At 45.0% G+C, this 22,956-nt stretch overlaps 3 protein-coding genes across 4 annotated transcripts in view; 1 reads left to right on the top strand and 2 right to left on the bottom strand.

The window, feature by feature from the left end:
- LOC112069083 (brain-enriched guanylate kinase-associated protein-like) overlaps positions 1-8,006 on the top strand; it is a 50,604-nt gene extending 42,598 nt beyond the window's left edge. For both annotated transcript variants that reach the window (XM_024136370.2, XM_024136369.2), the window contains 3 exons: positions 1,831-1,938; positions 2,240-2,320; positions 5,540-8,006. In XM_024136370.2, the coding sequence (XP_023992138.1) occupies positions 1,831-1,938; positions 2,240-2,320; positions 5,540-7,039 (1,689 nt within the window). In that variant the 3' untranslated portion in view covers positions 7,040-8,006. The remainder of the gene's footprint in view (positions 1-1,830; positions 1,939-2,239; positions 2,321-5,539) is intronic.
- A 1,420-nt stretch (positions 8,007-9,426) lies between these two features.
- On the bottom strand, positions 9,427-12,049 carry rdh14b (retinol dehydrogenase 14b). The gene is made up of 3 exons (XM_024136367.2): positions 11,593-12,049; positions 10,860-11,086; positions 9,427-10,597 (listed from the first exon to the last, which is right to left on the bottom strand). Exons 1-3 carry the CDS (start codon positions 11,944-11,946, stop codon positions 10,195-10,197), a joined length of 984 nt encoding a protein of 327 aa, XP_023992135.1. The 5' UTR covers positions 11,947-12,049; the 3' UTR covers positions 9,427-10,194.
- Positions 12,050-12,223: 174 nt separating this feature from the next.
- LOC112069082 (cysteine-rich protein 2-like) lies at positions 12,224-21,140 on the bottom strand. Its single transcript, XM_024136368.2, has 8 exons — positions 20,937-21,140; positions 17,489-17,583; positions 16,559-16,616; positions 16,240-16,368; positions 16,045-16,113; positions 15,705-15,799; positions 13,223-13,280; positions 12,224-13,082 (listed from the first exon to the last, which is right to left on the bottom strand). The coding sequence occupies exons 1-8, from the start codon at positions 20,977-20,979 to the stop codon at positions 13,006-13,008; spliced, it is 624 nt and encodes a 207-aa protein (XP_023992136.1). The 5' UTR covers positions 20,980-21,140; the 3' UTR covers positions 12,224-13,005.
- Positions 21,141-22,956: the final 1,816 nt, after the last annotated feature.

Raw genomic sequence — 22,956 nt, 5'->3', positions numbered from 1 at the left:
TAAAGGCATGATGGCTAGAAACGCCTGAAGGCTAAAAGCATTATGACTAGAAAGTCCTGAAGGCTGAAGGCATGATGGCTAGAAAGGCCTGGAGGCTAAAGGCATGATAGCTAGAAAGACCTGGAGGCTGAAGGCATGATAGCTAGAAAGGCCTGAAGGCTGAAGGCATGATGGCTAGAAAGGCATGGAGGCTAAAGGCATGATAGCTAGAAAGGCCTGGAGGCTGAAGACATGATGGCTAGAAAGTCCTGAAGGCTGAAGGCATGATGGCTAGAAAGGCCTGGAGGCCAAAGGCATTATGGCTAGATGGCCTGGAGGCAAGTTATTATGGCTAGAAAGGCCTGGAGGCCAAAGGCATGATGGCTAGAAAGGCCTGGAGGCCAAAGGCATTATGGCTAGAATGGCCTGGAGCAAAAGTTATTATGGCTAGAAAGGCCTGGAGGCCAGGCATTATGGCTAGAAAGGCCTGGAGGCCAAAGGCATTATGGCTAGAAAGGCCTGGAGGCTAAAGGCATGATACTAGAAAGCCTGGAGGCTGAAGGCATGATGGCTAGAAAGGCCTGAAGGCTGAAGGCATGATGGCTAGAAAGCCTGGAGGCTGAAGGCATGATGGCTAGAAAGCCTGAAGGCTGAAGGATGATGGCTAGAATGGCCTGAATGCTAAAGGCATGATGGCTAGAAGGCCTGAGGCTGAAGGCATGATGGCTAGAAAGGCCTGAGGCTGAAGGCAGATGCTAAAAGGCTGGAGGCTGAAGGCATGATGGCTAGAAAGGCCTGGAGGCTGAAGGCATGATGGCTAGAAAGGCCTGAAGGCTGAAGGCATGATGGCTAGAAAGGCCTGGAGGCTGAAGGCATGATGGCTAGAAAGGCCTGAAGGCTAAGGCATGATGGCTAGAAAGGCCTGAAGGCTGAGCATGATGGCTAGAAAGGCCTGAAGGCTGAAGGCATGATGGCTAGAAAGGCCTGGAGGCTGAAGGCATGTGGCTAGAAAGGCCTGAATGCTGAAGGCATGATGGCTAGAAAGGCCTGGAGGCCAAAGGCATTATGGCTAGAAAGGCCTGAAGGCTAAAGGCATGATGGCTAGAAGGCCTGAAGGCTGAAGGCATGATGGCTAGAAAGGCCTGAAGGCTGAAGGCATGATAGCTGAGGCCTGGAGGCTGAAGGCATGATGGCTAGAAAGGCCTGAAGGCTGAAGGCATGATGGCTAGAAAGGCCTGGAGGCTGAAGGCATGATGGCTAGAAAGGCCTGAAGGCTGAAGGCATGATGGCTAGAAAGGCCTGAATGCTGAAGGCATGATGGCTAGAAAGGCCTGGAGGCTGCAGGCACATTTTTCTTCTGAGTCTCAAAATTATATAGTCATTCTGAATTGTGTATACATGCATCAATATAGCTGTTGGTAGATATGAAACTGATGCAACTTTCAGTTAAATAATGAGAACACCTACTATGCTGTGATGTTGTTCGGAACAGAGAGGGAAATTCAGATGTTTTAGCCAGTTAAAGGTTGGATTGTCACGACGAGTTGAGGGCCTCTGTGATTTCTGTGTCCTGTGTGATCTGGGGCACAGAGAATTACACTTGAATACTTTTAGAACATTTTAAGTTATGTGTAAGCAATTAAGCAGTTTACTCATGATATATTATCTGGCTTGAGTTCTTCCCCGTCCTCAATCTAATTTACTCTCTGAGGCACAGCAAATCTCATCTGACCCCACAGCCTTCCAAACCAAGTGGGAATTAGCTACATTACATGAAATCAAAGAAAAAACAATAATGTATTTGCAAAGTGATTTTGATTTGAGTCTGACACGAGTCTTTGTTTTCCTCAGTCTCAGCACCATGACAACGAGAAGAGAGCCCTGAGCAGAGAGATCATTGTGCTCAACAACCACCTGATGGAGGCCAAGCTGACCATTGGAAAACTACAAGAGGACAATGTAAGGGCCTGGCTAGTATGGACTCTCTCTATCAACACTCTATGAGGTCAGATGTAGAGGTCATCAAAAGTGTAGTCCCAACCCTCAAAGTGTATTGTAACGACCTTAGTATACATCACCTATAGCGTCTTCGCCAAGAGGTTACACCTTCTTTGTGTAATAGCAAAGGTGTTGCACTGAGACAGACCTGAGTTCAAGTCCCTGTTCTGGATCCTCTCCTAAGTCAGTGCTGTGTGTTCTTTACATTAACTCTTTAAAGCATGTTTTCTTCTAACACAGTGTAACACATTCTGTCCTATAGGACCTGTACAGGAAGGACTGTAACCTGGCTGCCCAGCTGCTCCAGTGCAACAAGTCCCATTATAGGACCCAGCTTTCTGAGGTGAGTCCTCCACCAACAGCACTACCAATCAGACCAACTGGGTTCAAATTTAGAATTAGCTTTGTATCAAATACTTTGAGCATTTTGAGGTATGGACACGATGTGCAGGGCTGCAAATATATGCATGAGTCTTGATCCATTCACATCGATCAATGCATGAGCAAGGATTAAMGGCTAAAACCTGGGCTCTCAACACAAGCTCACGCAGTTCTAAACATCCAATATATCAACAGTCTGAATCATGATTACTCCACTGATGGATTGCTAATGAAGCAAATGTTTGACAGTGATTAACAATGGAAAGCTGTAGCTACACTATGTGACAGGTGGTTGAGTAATTGATGGAAGATAGCGAAGCACAAAGACACTAACCGCTAAATATATGCATAGGGAGATGGAGATTTGAGTGGGCCCAACAGTGCCCATGCTACTTTTGTTGCCCAGCAGCAAAGGAACAAGTGAGTATTGATCAGTGCGTTAGTGCCAGGGCGGATTGGCAAGGCTTTCCACTGTATTAGCCCTGGGCCTCGTGCCCGGACCGCATGGCAAGAGCAGATTCCAAAGCTGGCACGTTGCCTTTACCGTTAAAAAATGCCTCATCACATTTGGCACAATGAGGACGGAATGGAAATATCAATACAAAACAGGATGTATCAGTTACATAATAAACTAGTGATGGGTCCCCTGCGGGGTGTGTGTGTTCATATGTGTGTGTGTGTGTGTGCTCTATCACAGGAGGTTGGTGGCACATTAATTGGGAAGGACGGGCTCATGGTAATGGCTGGAGCGGAATAAGCGCAATGGTATCACATACATCAAACATGTGGTTTCCATGGTTTCCATGTTTGATGCCATTCCATTTGCTCCATTTCAGCCATTATTATGAGCCGTCCTCCCCTCAGCAGCCTCCACTGGACTATACGAGTGTGTGTGTTGTTCCTATGTGGAGTGAAAACAATAAACAGATGACACCTGGGATATATACTGTCCACCGCCGCAATGGGGTCAAAGGTTATAGTCCTACTTCTGTTCTTCACTCCATTCTGTTTATTTGTGGGCTGGAAAGTAATCAAACAGTTATTGATGGAGTGTGGTGCAACACGGTGTTGGAGTATTGAAAACAGAGGATCCAATAACTCTGACTCCTATCTTTTTGATATTTTTTTTATTACTTGTTTTTCTCTGATGTTGGTATAAAATAATTGATATTCCCCCCCCCAAAAAATGGCATAAAATATAGCTCAGTATTTGTATTATGTATTTTATACAATTTTTTTGCTCATCTTTATCAGGCATCCAATTATTACGGACCTCACTGTACGTGTTGACAACTAAATGTCTCATGGTAATTGGGTATTTACATAAAAAGTGAAAGTGTGATGCAACTTCCTATTAGCCAATGCAGCTATAATTAACTACCTTCTTATTAGCGATAGTTGACTAGATTCATGTTGATAACGTTCTGCAATTGGCTTAATTCTTGTTGGAATGGAGAGGTGCCAGCAACAGGTTTCTAGTACATTTCAGCATTGAGAGTTTCCCAGAAGAATAGAACCTGGCTACAAATATCAAACTAAGGATCTCATGATGTACAGCGCCTTCGGAAAGTATTCAAACCCCTGGACTTCTTCCATGTTTTCTTGCGTTACAGCCTTATTCTAAAATGTATTAAATATATTTTTTTCTCAGCAATCTACACTCAATACACCATAATGACAATGGGAAAACAGGTTTTTAGGATTTTGGGGGGAATTTATAAGAAAAATATAAATGGAGGCCTCCCCAGTGGCGCAGCGGTCTAAGGCACTGCAGTGCTTGAGGCTTCACTACAGATCCTGGTTTGATCCCAGGCTGTGTTGCAGCCTGCAGCGACCGGGAGACCCATGAGGCGGGGTACAATTTTCCCAGCGTCTTCCGAGTTCGGGGAGGGTTTGGCCGGCCGGGTTGTTCTTGTTCTATTGCGCTCTAGCGACTCCTGTGGCGGGCCGGGTGTAAAAGGTGTAAAGAAAATATGAATAAAGACCCGATGGTCACTCTGACAGAGCACTAGAGTTCCTCTGTGGAGATGGGAGAACCTTTCAGAAGGACAACCATCTCTGCAGCACTCCACCACTCAGGCCTTTATGGTAGAGTGGCCAGACGGAAGCCACTCCTCAGTAAAAGGCACATGACAGCCCGCTTGGAGTTTGCCAAAGGGCACCTAAAGACTCTCAGACCATGAGAAACAAGATTCTCTGGTCTGATGAAACCAAGATTGAACTATTTGGCCTGAATGCCAAGTGTCATGTCTGGAACCATCCCTACAGTGAAGCATGATGGTGGCAGCATCATGCTGTGTGGAGGCTTTTCAGCGGAAGGGACTGGGAGACTAGTCAGGATTGAGGCAAAGATGAATAGAGCAAAGTACAGAGAGATCCTTGATGTAAACCTGCTCNGAGGCTTTTCAGCGGAAGGGACTGGGAGACTAGTCAGGATTGAGGCAAAGATGAATAGAGCAAAGTACAGAGAGATCCTTGATGTAAACCTGCTCCAGAGCGCTCAGGACTTCAGACTGGGGTGAAGGGTCACCTTCCAACAGGACAACAACCCTAAGCACACAACCAAGACAATGTAGGAGTGGCTTCGGGACAAGTCTCTGAATGTCCTTGAGTGGCCCAGCCAAAGCCCGGACTTGAACCTGATCGAACGTCTCTGGAGAGATCTGAAAATAGCTGTGCAGCGACGCTCCCATCCAACCTGACAGAGAATCTGCAGAGAGGAATGGGAGAAACTCCCCAAACACAGGTGTGCCAAGCTTGTAGCGTCATACCCAAAAAGACTCAAGGCTATAATCGCTGCCAAAAGTGCTTCAACAAAGTACTGAGTAAAGGGTCTGAATACTTATGTAAATGTGATATTTCTGTTTTTATATTTTTATAAATTTGCAAAAATGTAAGGCTGTAATGTAACAAAAGAAAAGTAAGTCAAGGGATATGAATACTTTCCGAATGCACTGTATGTTTGTTCAACAACAGTTCCACCTTTTAACTTCAGGTTATGGTTTAAAGTTGAATTCCTGTCTGTTCTCCATATGGTGCCATTATCAACAAGTTGTTGCAAATGTGTTAAAATTATGTTTGTAGTTTCTATGTCTTTTTTACATCTTTCATGAACTTTGCACTATCTCACCATCTGTCACTTTATCACAATTTTCTCTATCTCTCTATCTCTCTTTCTCAGTTGCCTGCTGAATTCCAGGAACGAGTGACCATGCACATGGATGGCTCACCTCTTTGCCACACCGTCTACGCTGACTCTGTCCCCGCCTCCGTCATCGCCAAGGTATTGGAGAAGCCCGACGAGGCCTGCAGGGGCAGCCAAGCTTCCAGCTCGCCTAGCCCCCAGCCCCAGGACCAAGGCTTCCTCCTGGACACCCTGGACAGAGACGAGCGCCTGGGCCTCCGGGCAGCATACAAGTCAGACCTGTACAGCAGCGACACAGCCCTCTATTGCCCGGTCGATCAGAACCGCGAACGCAGGCCAAGCATGGACGTCCACAGCCAGAGGAAGCTGCTCTACGGCCCCCAGAACTCCACGGACAGTAACCCAGAGGAGGGTACCATGTTGGGGCTGAGGTCTGGCTTCTCCCAGGAGTGCTTCGCCAAGTTCCCCACCTCTCTGGGCCCCACCTCAGGCAGCTCCTACTCCAGCTTCAGCGGAGGGGGCTCAGATGACAACAAAGGCAATGGCCCCCCCAGCAGCACAGCCTCCTCTCCCCACCACCACTCCCTCTACATGGACTGGAGGGATGGGGGAGACTATGAGAGGAAGAGCGACTCCTCCTGGGAGAAAGACAGTCCCAGCGGTGGAGGCTTCGCCAAGGTCCACGCTGTCTTCCAGCAGGCCGGCGATCATGGTGGAGCACACCACCAGAATGGCAGCTCACCCGTCTACAGCCGCACCATGTCCTCGTGCTTCAGCGAGCCCTACGAACCCCTCCCTCCCTCCTCCTCACCAAGCGTTGCCTACGGAGACAGCCGCCGCGGCAGCACGCTGGCGCCAGAGGAGGAGCCGATTGGCCGCTGGAGGCAGCTGAGCGCAGAAGATCTAAACTCCCACTCGTACTGCTCGCCCGGTCGGGCCTCGCCCTACAGCTTCTCCGAGCAGCACTTCTCAGTTCGGCCCGCCAAGATCCGCCTTGGACCCCTCTACAGCAGCTTCCAGGAGGGGCCCGACTACTACCAGGGAGGGGTAGGACCCATCATGGACCCCCCGGCGTGCTTCTCCACGCCCAGCCCCGAGTGCAGCCCTGTGGGGGGCCTCCGTCAGTCCCATCAGTCCCACAACCAGCAGGCCCACCAGACCCATCTCTACCGGGCCAAGGAGGACAGCCAGGAGTCGGAGCCCAGCCTTTACCACTCAGGGAGCCCCAAAAACAGGGATGGCAGCTTTGATGTGGCGGGGGCCGGGGGAGGAGTGGGACAGACCAAGGAGTACGTGGACATCAGCCCCAACAGCTCCAATGAGTCCCTAAACCAGAGGTCCTTGGAGATGGCTGCCGAACTGCAGCAGCACTACCAGTCCGAGATGCAGCCCCCTTCGCCCCCCCAGGGCAGTCCACCACCGCCCCCGCCACCACCTTGTCCCCCTCCACCGCAGTATCACAATTTTGGCACATTGGGACTTTCCAGAAAGGACAGTCTCACCAAAGCCCAGCTGTATGGAACACTTCTGAACTGAGAGAAGAAGGTATTCTGACTTACTGGTCTCTCTCTTTTTATCCATCTCTTTCCCTGGTGGGATGTGAGGTGAGAAGTCTTGGTGAATCTAGCAGAACATATTGATTAGTGTGAGGCTAGCCAGTTGTTCACTTTAAGGACATCCATTTTGAAAGGACAGTTGGAAGATACAGTAATTAAGCATGAATTTATCAGATTGTTGCCACAGCTGTGAAAAACTGACAAACTAGTGGTTCACATCACTACAATGAATGTGTAAGTTTGTCTGGATCAGGTGAATTGACAATTCATTATTGTGCCAAATGAGTGGGGACTATAGGAAAATACTTTGCTACCTTTGGTACATAAAATAGTCGTTGGAGGTACCAGAGACCAGTTGTTCCATGTGCTGTACACAAAGCACAGTGAGCTTGTAGACAAAGGAAATATTTAAAGTAACTGTTGAAATATATTAATATATTTAATTACAACAACAAAAATGTAATAGAAATGACTACAATTCAATCAGGTGTGGGCAGCAACACATTGTAAATATGTCTGGTTAAGAGCATCTGCCAATCAAAGAGATACTTGGGGGGGGGGCTCTATTCAATCTTTAAAGATTCCGCCATAGAAATGTAACGGTAAATTCCGATTGACCCGACATACGCAGCGTTTAGCGTGAATGCAGCCTCCCTTAAAGCGGGAACATTGCCTTTGAATTTCAATCACGCTTTAAAGCTGAACTTCCTCAATGTGGATTGAATAGAGTCCTCAGAATGTTGAAGATTCAGAGGACTGTCTAAACTACAATTATAGATTTGTTTATTGTCAATCACAGGCTGAAAACTGTGCTGCATTTATGCAGAGTAAAATATGTATGACCAATGGGGTATCCGGGTAAACGTTGCAGGACTATACAGTAAAGGGCCTGGGGAATGGGTTAAAGTTGCAGCACTATACAGTAAAGGGCCTGGGGAATGGGTTAAAGTTGCCCAGCACTAACGAGTAAAAGGTCTGTGGGAATGGCTAAAGTTGCAGACTATACTGTAAAGGTCCTGGGGAATGGGCTAAAGTTGCAGCACTATACTGTAAAGGGCCTGGGGAATGGGTTAAAGTTGCAGCACTATACTGTAAAGGGCCTGGGGAATGGGTTAAAGTTGCAGCACTATACTGTAAAGGTCCTGGGGAATGGGTTTAAAGTTGCAGCACTATACAGTAAAGGGTCTGGGGAATGGGTTAAAGTTTCAGCACTATACAGTAAAGGGCCTGGGGAATGGTTAAGTTGCAGCACATTACAGTAAAGGGCCTGGGGAATGGGTTAAAGTTGCAGTACTATACAGTAAAGGCCTGGGGAATGGGTTAAGTTGCCAGTACTATACATAAAGGGCCTGGGGAATGGGTTAAAGTTGCAGCACTATACTTGTAAAAGGCCTGGGGAATGGGTTAAAGTTGCAGCACTATACAGTAAAGGGCCTGGGGAATGGGTTAAAGTTGCAGCACTATACAATAAAGGGCCTGGGGAATGGGTTAAAGTTGCAGTACTATACTGTAAAGGGTCTGGGGAATGGGTTAAAGGTGCAGCACTATACAGTAAAGGGCCTGGGGAATTGGTTAAAGTTGCAGTACTATACTGTAAAGGGCCCAGGGAATGGGTTAAAGTTGCAGCACTATACTGTAAAGGGCCTGGGGAATGGGCTAAAGTTGCAGTACTAGGTGTTTTTACAAAAAAATATAGATGCCCCTAGGCTGAATCCATTTCAGTGCAGCTCTGTCCACTCATTCAGTTTTTGCTTTGACATGATTTAAACATTTCCAGAGCACTTAATGTAGGTATTATTTTGTTAACAATGGACTTCTTTTGAGATGTAAACATTTGTCCTACCCGTTGATACTATTTTTTCTCTATAACCTTTGGATAAGTTTTCCTGTCCCACTCTACCTCAGATTCTCATTCTCATACCCCCATCAAGCAACTGCATGCTTGTTACTATCACACCATGATGCATGTTTCTATATTTCTGTTGTGTTTCTTTTAACCTAATAAAGCACAAACTACGCATTTTGATGCTCCAAGGCTGCCTCAACTGTTTTAGTGTGTGTGGGAAATAAATATCATGTAATTTAGTGTGAAAGATCACAGATACAATGTCACTGTAATGGTTTTAAAAGCATTCAAATCAAACTGTGTGTGTGCGCACATACACACGTGTCGAGAAATTATCTTTGGATTGTCGACTATTTTGTTTGACTATATAATTCATAGCATTAGCCATACCTCCGCATTGACATTCAAAACACATTCCCTCCTCTCACTCACTCTGGAGCGAAAAGGGAATTACTTGAGAGATTACATCTATCCAGAGGAGGGAGCCACCACAGCATCAACATCATCTGACTGAATCTGAATCTCATTGTCAACTTTATTGTTACCGTCCATCCTGTCACAGCAGAAGGCGACGAATTTACACTTCAAACACCTCATGAGAGGAAAACTGGATTAGGGAACGCAACACAACCAGTCTCCTATTCCTTTTTCTACTGCCAAGTGCATGCTGCAGGATGCATGAGCTTAGCTGCCTTCGCATTTATTTACAGCTGCTGAACTAGATACCTGTTGGCTTTTCAAACCACCCCGGAGATATTTCTATAGCACTAGAACCAATCATGTTAGCACTCGGTAAAAGCAAATATGACAGTCCAGCTCCCCTTTGATAATCGCTACTGGGAATTAGCTCCCCTGCACTTTGACTGTGAATTTGTGATTCAGTGAACACTGGTGAAGACAGTACAGAAGATAGAATAGCTGGTTCCTATGGGAACGGATATACTTAGTTACACATTCACGGAAGACTGCAGTTCTCAGTTTCACAGGCACATTGCTCAGTATTAGCACTCTGCATGCACACCTCCAATCACACTCACACTCCATCCACACCTCATTTGCACATCACACAATTATACGTGCACGCACGCACACACACAGGCGCCCACACACACACACGCACCCACATACTGAGGTCAATTAAAAACAGTGGAAACTTTACCCACTGACCCCAGTTGCAATGAAACCCCAAGAATAAATCAATCAATCATCTCCCAATTCACTTGATTCCCAGGGCAAGTCTCTCATAAGGTCTCTAGGAGGGAGTCTGGATCCCAGGTCTCCCAGGTCCCTTATTGAGTTGTTATCCCCACCATGGTCTCACTCAGGTCCCACAGTCTCTTGGCCGCCTGATCTTCCATCGCCTTGGGCATCAGCTCCTCCTCCTCGCAGTTAGCGAAGCACTTCCCCGTCACGCCCTCCACGTCGGGTGAACACGCCAGGTAGAGTGGCGTCTGAGCGCCCTCCAGTGGGCTCTTGAAGAAGAATAACGAGGCCAGGTAAAAGAGAGGTTTGGCCAGGAAGGGGATGTGGATGTGCCTCCCCAGCCTGGTCCTCACGATGCCTGGGGTGAGGGCGTTGACCGTTACCCCCGTGACGCCCTCCTCCTCCAGGCGCCGGGCCAGCTGGTGGGTGAAGAGCAGATTAGCCAGCTTGCTCTGGCTGTAGCAGAAGGCTTTGTTGTAGCTTCTCTCACTGTAGTGGAGATAGCAGTAGAAAACATTATCCCTCAAGGGGAGAATCATCCATAGAAACACAACAGACATTACACAAGGGTTGTGTTCATTAGGCACCAAAATAAAGAAAACTTACCGAAACAGGGAAAGACTAACTTGAACTATTGTCCAATAATAAACAATAGGTTTTTTTGTGCAAATCATTTTTGCTACAGTCTGCACTAATGAATGGGATCCAGGTAAAAACATAATACACACAACATAACATGAACCAACCACACCTGTTGAGGTCGTCAAAGTTGATGCTGCCATACTTGTAGAGCTTGGAGGAGACCACCACCACGCGGCTGGGGGAGGAGCGCTTGAGGAGGTCCAGCAGGAGATGGGTGAGGAGGAAGTGACCCAGGTGGTTGACCCCCAGCTGCATCTCAAAACCCTCCTCTGTCTTCGTGTAGGGACACTGGTAAATGCCCGCGTTGTTGATGAGCACGTCGACTTGTTGTTCTTCCTAACAGGGGCAGTCAGAGGAAGACAGTCATGTATGAGGCACACATACTGTACCATTAGTGGAGAGGTTTTGCTTAGTGGTGTCATGTTGGTCTCTTTATCTCAATCATTCATGAGTAAGAAACTACAATCAACGCAAGTCATTTCAAGTGAAGGAATTGTAATAAGGAAGACCTTATCTCTAAATGTAATCCCTTTACAATTGAATTGATGTTGATAGCTTTTGTAAAAAAAAAAAACGCTAAATGAATGTGTACATGTGACTGTTTCAGAACGTTGGACAGCTCACTATGGCGCTTTGAAAGGTAACATTAATTTAAAAAAACACAGCCCCAGTATGATGGTCATGGAATGAACGACACGAGACCCTCCAACAGCTCAAACAACAGAATATTCCACTGCATCAGTCTTCGCGGACCAGAATAACATTTTGAAATTTTTGCCTTATGTACAATAGTTATTTAGCCTAGACTGACCCCAATAAAGTTCAGCAAAATGCACATTTACCTTCAGGATCTCCTCGCAAAAGCTCCGCACAGACTGAAGCGAGGCGAGGTCCAGTTGTTTGATCACCACCTCTCCGTGCTCTGGCCCCGCTTGCTTCTTGATGTCCTGCGCTGCTTCCTCAGCCATCTGCTGATCCCGACAGGCCATGATCACCCGGGCCTGGAGTTTGAGCAGCTCCCCAGCCGCGGCCTTCCCTATGCCACTGTTCGCCCCGGTCACAATGACCGTCTTTCCCCGCATCATATCGGCCGGGTACCGGAGCAACTCGACCGCTTTCTTCCGGGGGAACATTCTGCGAACAATTAGCAGTATTCCACCGCCGACGACAGCGGCCACAATAATCGCAGCTGACATTAAAGCGAAGACTTTTATGTTTCACTTACAATTTTTATGTAACACAGTGAGCAAGGAATGAACAACAACATCCACAAGGCTTTGCAAAACCTTCACAAGCTCGTGACACCTCGCTACATAACGAGTGGTCGCACCCTGCTGGTAGACATTGGTGATGTCACGTAGGGGGCTGTGTTGTCCACTGTAATTAGGCTGTAGCTACCAATATGTAATACATTTACAGCTTCCTGTAAAGTAACACCCTTATATATTTCCCCAAATAAGACACAAAACAACATTTCATGTTCTCACAATTTTATTGTAGAAAACCTCTGATGACCACTTCTTCTCAGTAACACACATTTGGTGCTCAAAGACCCAAAGTACAAAACATATTCAGTCACCAACAACAATAAGCTAATACTAATGCACATTCCTAGTAGGCGTATGTTCTATCTATCTACTCTGTCTCTATACTGCAGGGTGAAAATAGGCCCATAGCGGATAGCTTGGCAATCAACATGGCAGTTGTGTCTGCCATGTCATTACAGGTGCACAACAAATTACATTGTTTTCAGGGAATGACAAACAGTAGGCCTACCACCCCCAAATCTTCCCCTATACGTCTGTGCTGTATTGTGTAGAGTCAAACCATATGGTGACTTATCATTTAATAAACAGTGTACTGTACATCTTACACACAACTGTTCATTTGACACAAACAACGAGGTAGGGGACACCCATGAACCTACTGTGTATTTCACAGGGAGAAGCTAGATCGGAGAAGGGAGAAGCTATAAAGATGAAATTGCGTACACAAAATGGAGGTATAAATAATGTAGAAATACAACAGAACATTCTAAATATCTATCCCGTGAGTTAGGCCTACACTATGTATGATTTGACATGTGGTTTTTTTCTGTAGATGCTGAATAGCCTAAAGGAGACAATACAATTTAATCAGGGCATGGAAATACAGATAGGGTGAGTCTATCTACGACTGGGGTAAGTAACAAGGCCAGGGTAAGGGAGGCAATGTTGAAGAGGTCTGGGTGGGGGTGGAGGTGGGTATGGGTAAACTCAAGGCTGGGCCTCAGTCTCTGCCTCAGTGCTGGGTTCATCATAGATGTAGCTTCCTACACCTCCAGTGTTCACCCCTGGAATGGGACAATAGAAAGACATCAGAATATGGTGATATACAGTATATGAAATATCATAATACATGTAAGCCATAGCAATAAGGCGTTTTATCTTTCATGTGGTTAAGAGGAAGAGAGTTCTGAGTGAGTGAGCCTACCTTTGGGCCCAAACAGGGTGGCGTAGCACGGTTTGTGGCAGTAGGCCTGCCCATCATGCTGTAACAGAATGGAATAAATATAATGTACTGTACTGAGACAGTTCCTGACACAGCTTTAAAGGCATCTGTATCTATCTATGGCTACATAAATACTATATAAAAACTCAGCAAAAAAAGAAACGTCCCTTTTTCAGGACCCTGTCTTTCAAAGATAATTCGTAAAAATCCAAATAACTTCACAGATCTTCATTGTAAAGAAGTTAAACACTGTTTCCCATGCTTGTTCAATGAACCATGAACAATTAATGAACATGCACCTGTGGAACGTTCGTTAAAACACTAACATCTTACAGAAGGTAGGCAATTAAGGTCACAGTTATGAAAACTTAAGACACTAAAGAGGCCTTTCTACTAACTCTGAAAAACACCAAAAGAAAGATGCTCAGGGTCCCTGCTCATCTGCATGAACGTGCCTTAGACATGCTGCAAGGAGGCATGAGGACTGCAGATGTGGCCAGGGCAATAAATTGCAATGTCCGTACTGTGAGACGCCTAAGACAGCGCTACAGGGAGACAGGACGGACAGCTGATCGTCCTCGCAGTGGCAYACCACGTGTAACAACACCTGCACAGGATCGATACATCCGAACATCACACCTGCGGGACAGGTACAGGATGGCAACAACACCTGCCCAAGTTACACCAGGAACGCACAATCCCTCCATCAGTGCTCAGACTGTCCGCAATAGGCTGAGAGAGGCTGGACTGGGGGCTTGTAGGCCTGTTGTAAGGCAGGTCCTCACCAGACATCACCGGCAACAACATCGCCTATGGGCACAAACCCACCGTCGCTGGACCAGACAGGACTGGCAAAAAGTGCTCTTCACTGACGAGTTACGTTTTTTTCTCACCAGGGGTGATGGTCGGATTCGCGTTTATCGTCGAAGGAATGAGCGTTACGCCGAGGCCTGTACTCTGGAGCAGGATTGATTTGGAGGTGGAGGGTCCGTCATGGTCTGGGGCGGTGTGTCACAGCATTTTCGGACTGAGCTTGTTGTCATTGCAGGCAATCTCAACGCTGTGCGTTACAGGGAAGACATCCTCCTCCCTCATGTGGTACCCTTCCTGCAGGCTCATCCTGACATGACCCTCCAGCATGACAATGACACCAGCCATATTGCTCGTTCTGTGCGTGATTTCCTGCAAGACAGGAATGTCAGTGTTCAGCCATGGCCAGCAAAGAGCCCGCACCTCAATCCCATTGAGCAAGTTTGAGACCTGTTGGATCGGAGGGTGAGGGCTAGGGCCATTCCCCCCAGAAATGTCCGGGAACTTGCAGGTGCCTTGGTGGAAGAGTGGGGTAACATCTCACAGCAAGAACTGGCAAATCTGGTGCAGTCCATGAGGAGGAGATGGACTGCAGTACTTAATGCAGCTGGTGGCCACACCAGATACTGACTGTTACTTTTGATTCTGATGCCCCTATTGTTTAGGGACACATTATTCCATTTCTGTTAGTCACATGTCTGTGGGACTTGTTCAGTTTATGTCTCAGTTGTTGAATCTTGTTATGTTCATACACATATTTACACATCTTAAGTTTGCTGAAAATAAATGCAGTTGACAGTGAGAGGACGTTTCTTTTTTTGCTGAGTTTATATCTATGCCCTTAGAAATACTGTATCTATCTATGGCCATAGAAATACTGTATCTATCTTTGGCCATAGAAATAGAACTACCGCACTACACTGCATTTGCACTGCAATATATACACAGTGTAGTATTGGGTATATGCACTGTAGTATATTTCACTGTAAATGGTACAGTCTCAGTATATTCCACTGTAAATGGTACAGTCTCAGTATATTCCACTGTAAATGGTACAGTCTCAGTATATTTCACTGTAAATGGTACAGTCTCAGTATATTTCACTGTAAATTGTATTGTCTCAGTATATTCTAATGTAAATGGTACAGTCTCAGTATTTTCCACATTAAATGGTACAGTCTCTGTATATTTCACTGTAAATGGTACAGTCTCTGTATATTCCACTGTAAATGGTACAGTCTCAGTATATTCTCAGTATATTCTCAGCACATTTTCAACTATCATTTAGAATCTACTCTTCTATAATGTGTAATTGTTCTATGTTTATTGTATTTATATTACATATACTGTATGTAGATTATGTGTAGATTGTGTAAATCCCTTTTTCTACATTCTCTCTGTATATTTTGTATATTGCTAGCAGCACCACTTCATGTCAAATTCTGTGTATGTGAAAATGTACTTGGTGAAAAAAGGTGAATCTGACTCTGATTTCCATTCAAGTCAATGTTACTGTATGTGAAGGGTGGCCCAGCAGTCGTTGTCTAACTGTATTTCTATGGCTCTGCTTCCTGGAATCTTTCTAATAACTCCCCTCCCAACATCCCCCTCTCCCACCCCCACAACCCCAGCCTCCCAGTCTCCTGTCTGTCACCTCTGCGTGACTGCCTGGGGCCAGGGTCTTGCTGCACCTCTCACAGCGCAGACAGGGTCGATGCCAGTCCTTCCCCAAGGACGTCACCTTCTCAGCTACACACACACACACACACACACACACACACACACACACACACACACACACACACACACACACACACACACACACACACACACACAAACACACTGATGTCAGACATATCACCATGGAAACAACATTCCTCCACCTCACCCTATTCCCCTGGACACCCACTCACAGATGATGTGAGTTTGTGTCCACACACACATTAGCACATAAGAGCTCCAATATGGCATGGGCAATAACATAAGACACGTACCGAAATACACTGTCTTGCTGCACCTTGGACATTTGCTGGGTTCTCCAGAGAAAGTGGAGAAGCTTGCGGCTGTGTCAAAAAGAGATTGAGAAGAAGAGGCTTGTTACAGCCAGTGGTGAAAATACACTGTTACCTTCATACGGGATATAATAACATGACAGCAGATCTGTTACTCTTTTCTTTCATGTTGCTTACCCTTCACTGGGCCTCTGACATGAGCTTTCTTCTCCTCAGGTTTGGCCTCTGTTTCCGTGGAAACACTGGTAGGGGTATCATTGACAGGCGCCTCGTAGACATAAGAGCCAGCACCTCCGATATTCACACCTACAGAGAGAAATGCTTAATTCAGTCAACATACAAACACATTGATCATAGTTTCCTTTTATAAGTCTCTCTGCAAACGCATACATTAGGCCTATCTTATAGGCTTACTGTAAATAAATAAAATGTTTTTATAAGCACATAAAGCACACATAACTAAATAATGGATGGCTATAAAGTTCATGTATTGCACCTTTTGGTCCAAAGAGGGCAGCATAGCATGGCTTGTGGCAGTACGGAGTTCCATCATGCTGTGAACAGAGGGAAAGACAATGAGCAGAAGAAGTATCTGGGAACAAACACATTGGACTTTGTTGGGGTGGATCTTGGTATAACTTGAAGTAAAAATGCCACTATAACATATTGACGTCCACTCTAGCATTGAATGCTACATGACTGACTTGAGTTTAAAACAGCCTGGCTTTAGAGGGATCTTTGGATCTGTGAAACATGCAACAGAAATGAGAGGAAACCAATGGAATTTAGATGCACTGCACACTACACATGATAGCACCCCACACTTTAGTAGCCTACTGTACCCTAAATGAACTATAGAAGCCAATCCTCTCTGTTCGTAACTGGCCTAGGTCCCTGTATAGTACTGTACAGTACCTATATTGATGAACAGGCTACGTCAGAATACTCTCTCAGAATGCCGATACTCTCCCCGTGAGACCTTAATCCTCCATAACCTTCCCAGAGATCTATGGGAACAGAGCCAAAATGTCCTCTTAGTTACTCCTCTCTATTGTACACAACACTCCCTGCAGTTTCTGACTGTTTCTGTGTGAAAAAATGTAGAAACCTTTTCGGAACCAAAGAACCCTTTTCAATTCCATATATATATATTTTTTTTTTAATTGAACCTTTATTTAGCTAAGGAAGTCAGTTAAGAACAAATTCTTATTTACAATGACGGCCTACCGTCACAACCGGCCAAACCCTAATCCAGGCGACGCTGGGCGAATTGTAACCCGCTCTATGGGACTCCCAATCACGGCCGGTTGTGATACAGCCTGGAATCGAACCAGGGTCTGTAGTGACGCCTCTAGCACTGAGATGCAGTGCGCCACTCTAGATAGCACCTATTTTTCTATGAGTGTAAGCTACTGAATCCTCTTACCTCAGCATGGCCCCCTGGGTTCAGGGTCTTGTTACAACGCTCACATTTCAGACAGAACTTGTGCCAGTCTTTCCCCAGAGATGTCACCTTCTCCGCTGTGTGGGGGATGGGGGGGACACTGGTTACATTACTGTACAGGAAACTGACATTTGTAGTTGAATTTACCCATTTAGAGAGACATGTCAATTCAGTATAAGACGCTACAGAGTGAGCTGCTTCAGTAGGAAGGGTTCTTCATGGAACCTAAAAGGGATCTACCAGGAACCAAAAGGGTTCTACCTGGACCCAAAAGGGTTCTACCTGGAACTAAAAGGGTTCTACCTGCAACCAAAAAGGGTTCAAAAGGTTCTCCTATGGGGACAGCCGAAGAATCCTTTAAGGTTCTAGATAACACCTTTCATTATAAGAGTGTTGGTCAATATAGTATATAGAAATGTAGTGAAGATAAGGCTGTTATCTCTAACCTCAGATATCCCATCCTCTTTAGATTGGCGACCTGTCACTAATGCAAGACACAGTTAAGTGGGAGGCAGTGAGCACTTTGTGCTGTCCCTGCAGGGTGTTTTCTCTCACTCCCTCCCTCTCTCTCTCTCTCTGTCTGTCTGTCTGTCTGTCTGTCTGTCTGTCTGTCTGTCTGTCTGTCTGTCTCTCACTCTCTCCGTCTGTCTCTCTTCTTGCCCTTCCAGTCTCTCTCTCTCTCTTGTTCTCTCACTCTACTTTTTCTAGCTGCACAAGCATAGCACGCACGTGCACACACACACACACACACACACACACACACACACACACACACACACACACAGGCAGTGTAGGAGCAGGACTCTGTGGCTAAATCACAAATGGCACACTATTCCCTATGTAGTGCACTACTTTTGACCATGGCACAGGTAGGGCTCTGGTCAAAAGTAGTGCACTACATAAGGAATAGGGTGTTAATTGGGACAGCCGATAACTCTGACAGTCAGAGAGGAGTGAGGATTATTATTATCAGTGTCTTTCAAGGACAGCAACGGGCAACACTAAATTACCCACAAAGTCATTACACTTTTAGAGATATGGGTGATGACTATTATGTAATGACCCAGATTACAATGTTAAAATGAGAGAGGAGAAGTCATGCGGCCTGAATCAAAGACTGGGAATTACATAACATACATCATCTAAACTCCTGAGGCAGAGGGACACGGACAGAATATGAGGTATTTCATAATGAGAGTGGGAGTAGACTGAGAGAAGTAAACACTGCAGATATAGCAGCACTCAAGGATACCATCAAGCAGACAGGGACTAAAGGAACTATGAACCTAAGGAGGGGGGGGGGGGGCAGTGTGTAAATAATGGGAACAAACAAAAAGAGAGTGACAAGCAACAAAAGTATGGCTCAGAGGGAACATTCTAAGGGACCTTTCCATAAGTGAAAGTACTAAGATGCTTAGTTTTCAATGTCTCAGACAGTGTAACGGCGTTCCTCTCTCTCTTCATAAGAAGAGGAGGAGTAGTGATCGAACCAAGGCGCAGCGGAGTTTGAACACATAATTTATTAAAGAAAACACGAACTGGACTAAACTAACAAAACCAACAAACGGTGTAGACAGACCTAGACGACGAACTTACATAAAACAAGAAGAACGCACGAATAGGAAACATAGGCTACACAAATGAACGAGGAACAGACAAACCGAAAACAGTCCCGCGTGGTGTACAGACACAGACACGGAAGACAATCACCCACAACGAACCCTGTGAAAACGTCTACCTAAATATGACTCTTAATTAGAGGAACGCCAAACACCTGCCTCTAATTAAGAGCCATACCAGGCAACCCATAAACCAACATAGAAACAGAAAACATAGAATGCCCACCCAACCTCACGTCCTGACCAACTAACACACATAACAAACTAACAGAAATAGGTCAGGAACGTGACAGACAGCGAGCAGATTTCAAGGCTACCAGGTATTTATTCTGTCGTTCATTACCAGATGGAAAACCCAAACCATTGCCCATTTGGGGACTAATTAGGCAAAAGAAACAGATGCTTCAAGATGAGTGAAAAGTGTTGCAAGGTTTCCAGAGGTTTCATTCTGACACACTGCCACTGACTATTATACACGGAAAATAAAGAACCCCAGAAGCAAGTACCATCTGCTTACTGTTTTTCATTTATGAATTAACAAAAAATGAGTCTAATATAGTCTAAGAAGAACTATCAAAACTATTTCTTTATTTCGTTTTTTACTATGGTGTATAGGGGCTTCCTATGACAGGGAAGTGGGATAAAAATGTATGATACTGGATTGAATCATGTACAGTATGTTTCAGTTTCAACAGAGACCAACAGGTCTGGATCGACCATATGAATGAACATGTTGAATCTGCTTTTCTTTAAGAGTGTCTCACACTTTACACGCATGCTCTGTCATTTTAAGGGTGCGGTTTGGCCGGCCGGCTCGCGCGCGGCTCCACTCCATTTCATTCTTTGGGAGGCTGGGAGCTGTCCATGCCAGTTAGTGCTGAAATGGGAATCCTATTGTTCTCCAGAGATAGATCAGGGCAAAGTCGATCCATCACACATATGCTACGAATTAATAATGTATATGCAAGGTATAGGGCCAATCTATCTGCGCAGCAACATTAATAGCCTATACCTTATTAATTGCATTAGCTCAATCTCTTTATTGTGCCACGCAGCTAGGCTAAAGGCTATCTCAAATATTTTAAAACCCAGAACACATTCCCTGAATAGGCCTTCTGTAAACAGGCTATCGGTTAAGGATAAGAGATTGCTTTTAGATCCACCTAGTAGCCATCAATGGGGTAGTCTGCTTATGTCACTAATCTGGGGACAGATGTTTTCACTTTATATCCCTCCAAAAACCCAACTGGTCAGCTGCAGGTAAGTGGTGTGCGCGCGGAAACCCTTACGCACCGCGGGCGTTTTATTGGACTGATATGACCGATGTATAGCCACGAGCTACATGAAGTCGTACAGTAGGTTTCCCATATGACCTCATGAAATAATAAATGATTACACCTGCAAGGACATGGCTTTGGTTTGTCAATCAACACAAAGACTGCATAAGCACATGTAGACTATARCACACAGAACGTCTGAAGTCATTTACAGTCAGGAACCAGGCATAATTGGTTTAGTCTCTATAGGAACGCCAGGCTGACCAATACTTATAATAAATAGCCTAATACTAGTTCATTCTTATACAATATATCAAAGGCAGTACAACTGCTTATTAGGCCTACCCCCCAATCTATAGGCTAATATGCATACGGTATAATTATAACGTTACAACAGTTGGCTCAGATTTTAGACAAAATAACGGTGACTACAATAGTCATTACATAGCTGACTCGGGGTGTGGGGGTCGTACATAAAACACATGGGAGGATAGCATGGACGGATATGCATGATCATATGAAAAATGCACTTACCAAAATAAACTGTCTTGTCGCATTTAGGACATTTCGATGCCATGTTAATTGTATTCTGGACTAATGCCCCCTTGAGAATATTATATCCTTTTTTCTTTGTAATTCAGCAATTTGAATCGGCTAGCTTTTATTGATGGAAAAGTGGAAATAGCAGACAGCATCCTCCCTTACATTACTCTGGGAAATGTACATAGCCCCTCCTTTACGATGACGTAAATGCTGCTGATTCTGGCCCAGTCCCAATACTGTTTATTGCTCCCTTGGCCACTGCACCGCAGACGTGAACCTAGTCCACGAGGACAGGAATTTAATTTAACATAAATGTAAATTTGAACTAAATAATACCTAGTAGCAGTAGTATATCTGTGCTTATTTATATTTGCGAGCTAATTTTAAATGTGACAGCAGGCTCAGGCTTACAGTGAATTAGTTCAATGAGAGTCAATGTAATCACTTGTATGTCAGGTGTCCCTATATTTGAAGTGTGAGAGTACCCCTCTCGCACTTCATCTTTCAACAGACATGTTTGTTTCCACTTTGTGTGGTTGTTAGGATACGCTCTCCTACGTCTGTGCTACTCAGACAGAATGTTAAGTGATGCTCTTACAAGTCCCTAGAATACTGAGTTGAGGGGAAAGATTAATGCATTTTTGAAAAATTCAGAAGTTCAGCTAAGGCTATTAGACATGACCAATGAGACAAGCCTCATAAGAGGACTTTAGTCCAACTCATTATTCACAACGATTTACATTCTTGCTCTTGATTCGATTCCAAGAGAAATAGCCTTCCATTAAAATCCCACTAATGCATGCTCTATTTTTATAATAAAATAAACACACTTAAACAGCATCAACGTAAATGGAAACGGTGTTGCTATTTTCCACAGAAGCTTGCTTGCTTTCCCTCTGGAGCCTGGGAATGCACTGATCTTAAAATAAACACTTCCAGAATGGTCTGTCCAGAACCAAAGTTTTGGCTCAACAACCAAGAATGGGTGGAACTGGTCTGTTGGGGAAATGTTGGTCTCCGTAACAGACAATCAGACCTCACCRGAGCTCCATTCCCCAGTCTCTGTACAGTAGACACTGATGTCCCTCATGGTCCCGTCTCTACTATTCCTCTGCTATGCACCCTATATTACACCATACCTTAACAATAACAGCGTCTCTATGTGGTATTTCAAGTGTCAGCGTTACAAATACTACTAGTCCAGTGTTGCCCATTTCCCCTTGGTGATAACTTGGCAGAACAAACAGCACTGGTAGCCTTATTCTGGGCGATTCTGGGACAAGGAGATCTCCTCCAAGGAGTGAATGGGAGTCAATTGGGCACTGGCTCAAAAACCCAACATTAGCATGAATTTTGTGTACAAGAAGTACAACATTACAAATATTTTCAGATGTGAGATAATGAACTTGTTCTCTGTAATATCGTATTGATTTGGAATTGTGACATTATACTTTTGAGGAAAATAGGCAGGTTTCTCGACTCATACCCTGAGTTTGAGAAGGGATTGRGTGAAGATTAGCTTAGCAACTGCGTGACGCGGCATGATAATGTGAACGCGATTGGTCGACAGTCTGCTGGGTGGGGCGTTATATGTTCCTTCATTCATTGCCAAATTAAATTGCTAATTCCCCCCTTCGCTAATATCTCTGGTGTGGTTTTGACAGCCCCATATAACTACATTTACAAAAATGCAAAGCTAAGTGGATGTAAACTTTTTTTTCTGTCACACACTGCTGTCTAGGCAACAAAACGTATGTAGCTTGCTAGCTAGTAGAGAAGTGAAAGTAGATGAGAATGTAAAAAATGTGTAATGTCTTATATTTTAGACATAATTTGTTTGCACGAGCAAATAGTAATAGTAACTGTTAGCCTAGCGTTTGCACGTTTGCCAAAGTTAGTTCAAGGTAGTTACAGTTGAAGTTGGAAGTTTACATACACTTAGGTTGGAGTCCTTAAAACTAATTTTTCAACCACTCCACAAATTTTTTGTTAACAAACTATAGTTTTGGCA

The sequence above is a fragment of the Salvelinus sp. IW2-2015 genome, unplaced genomic scaffold (genome assembly GCF_002910315.2).
Source record: "Salvelinus sp. IW2-2015 unplaced genomic scaffold, ASM291031v2 Un_scaffold904, whole genome shotgun sequence".
Taxonomy (NCBI): domain Eukaryota; kingdom Metazoa; phylum Chordata; class Actinopteri; order Salmoniformes; family Salmonidae; genus Salvelinus; species Salvelinus sp. IW2-2015.
The sequence above is the reverse complement of the archived record's forward strand: the minus strand, read 5'-3'. Positions and strand labels throughout refer to the sequence as shown.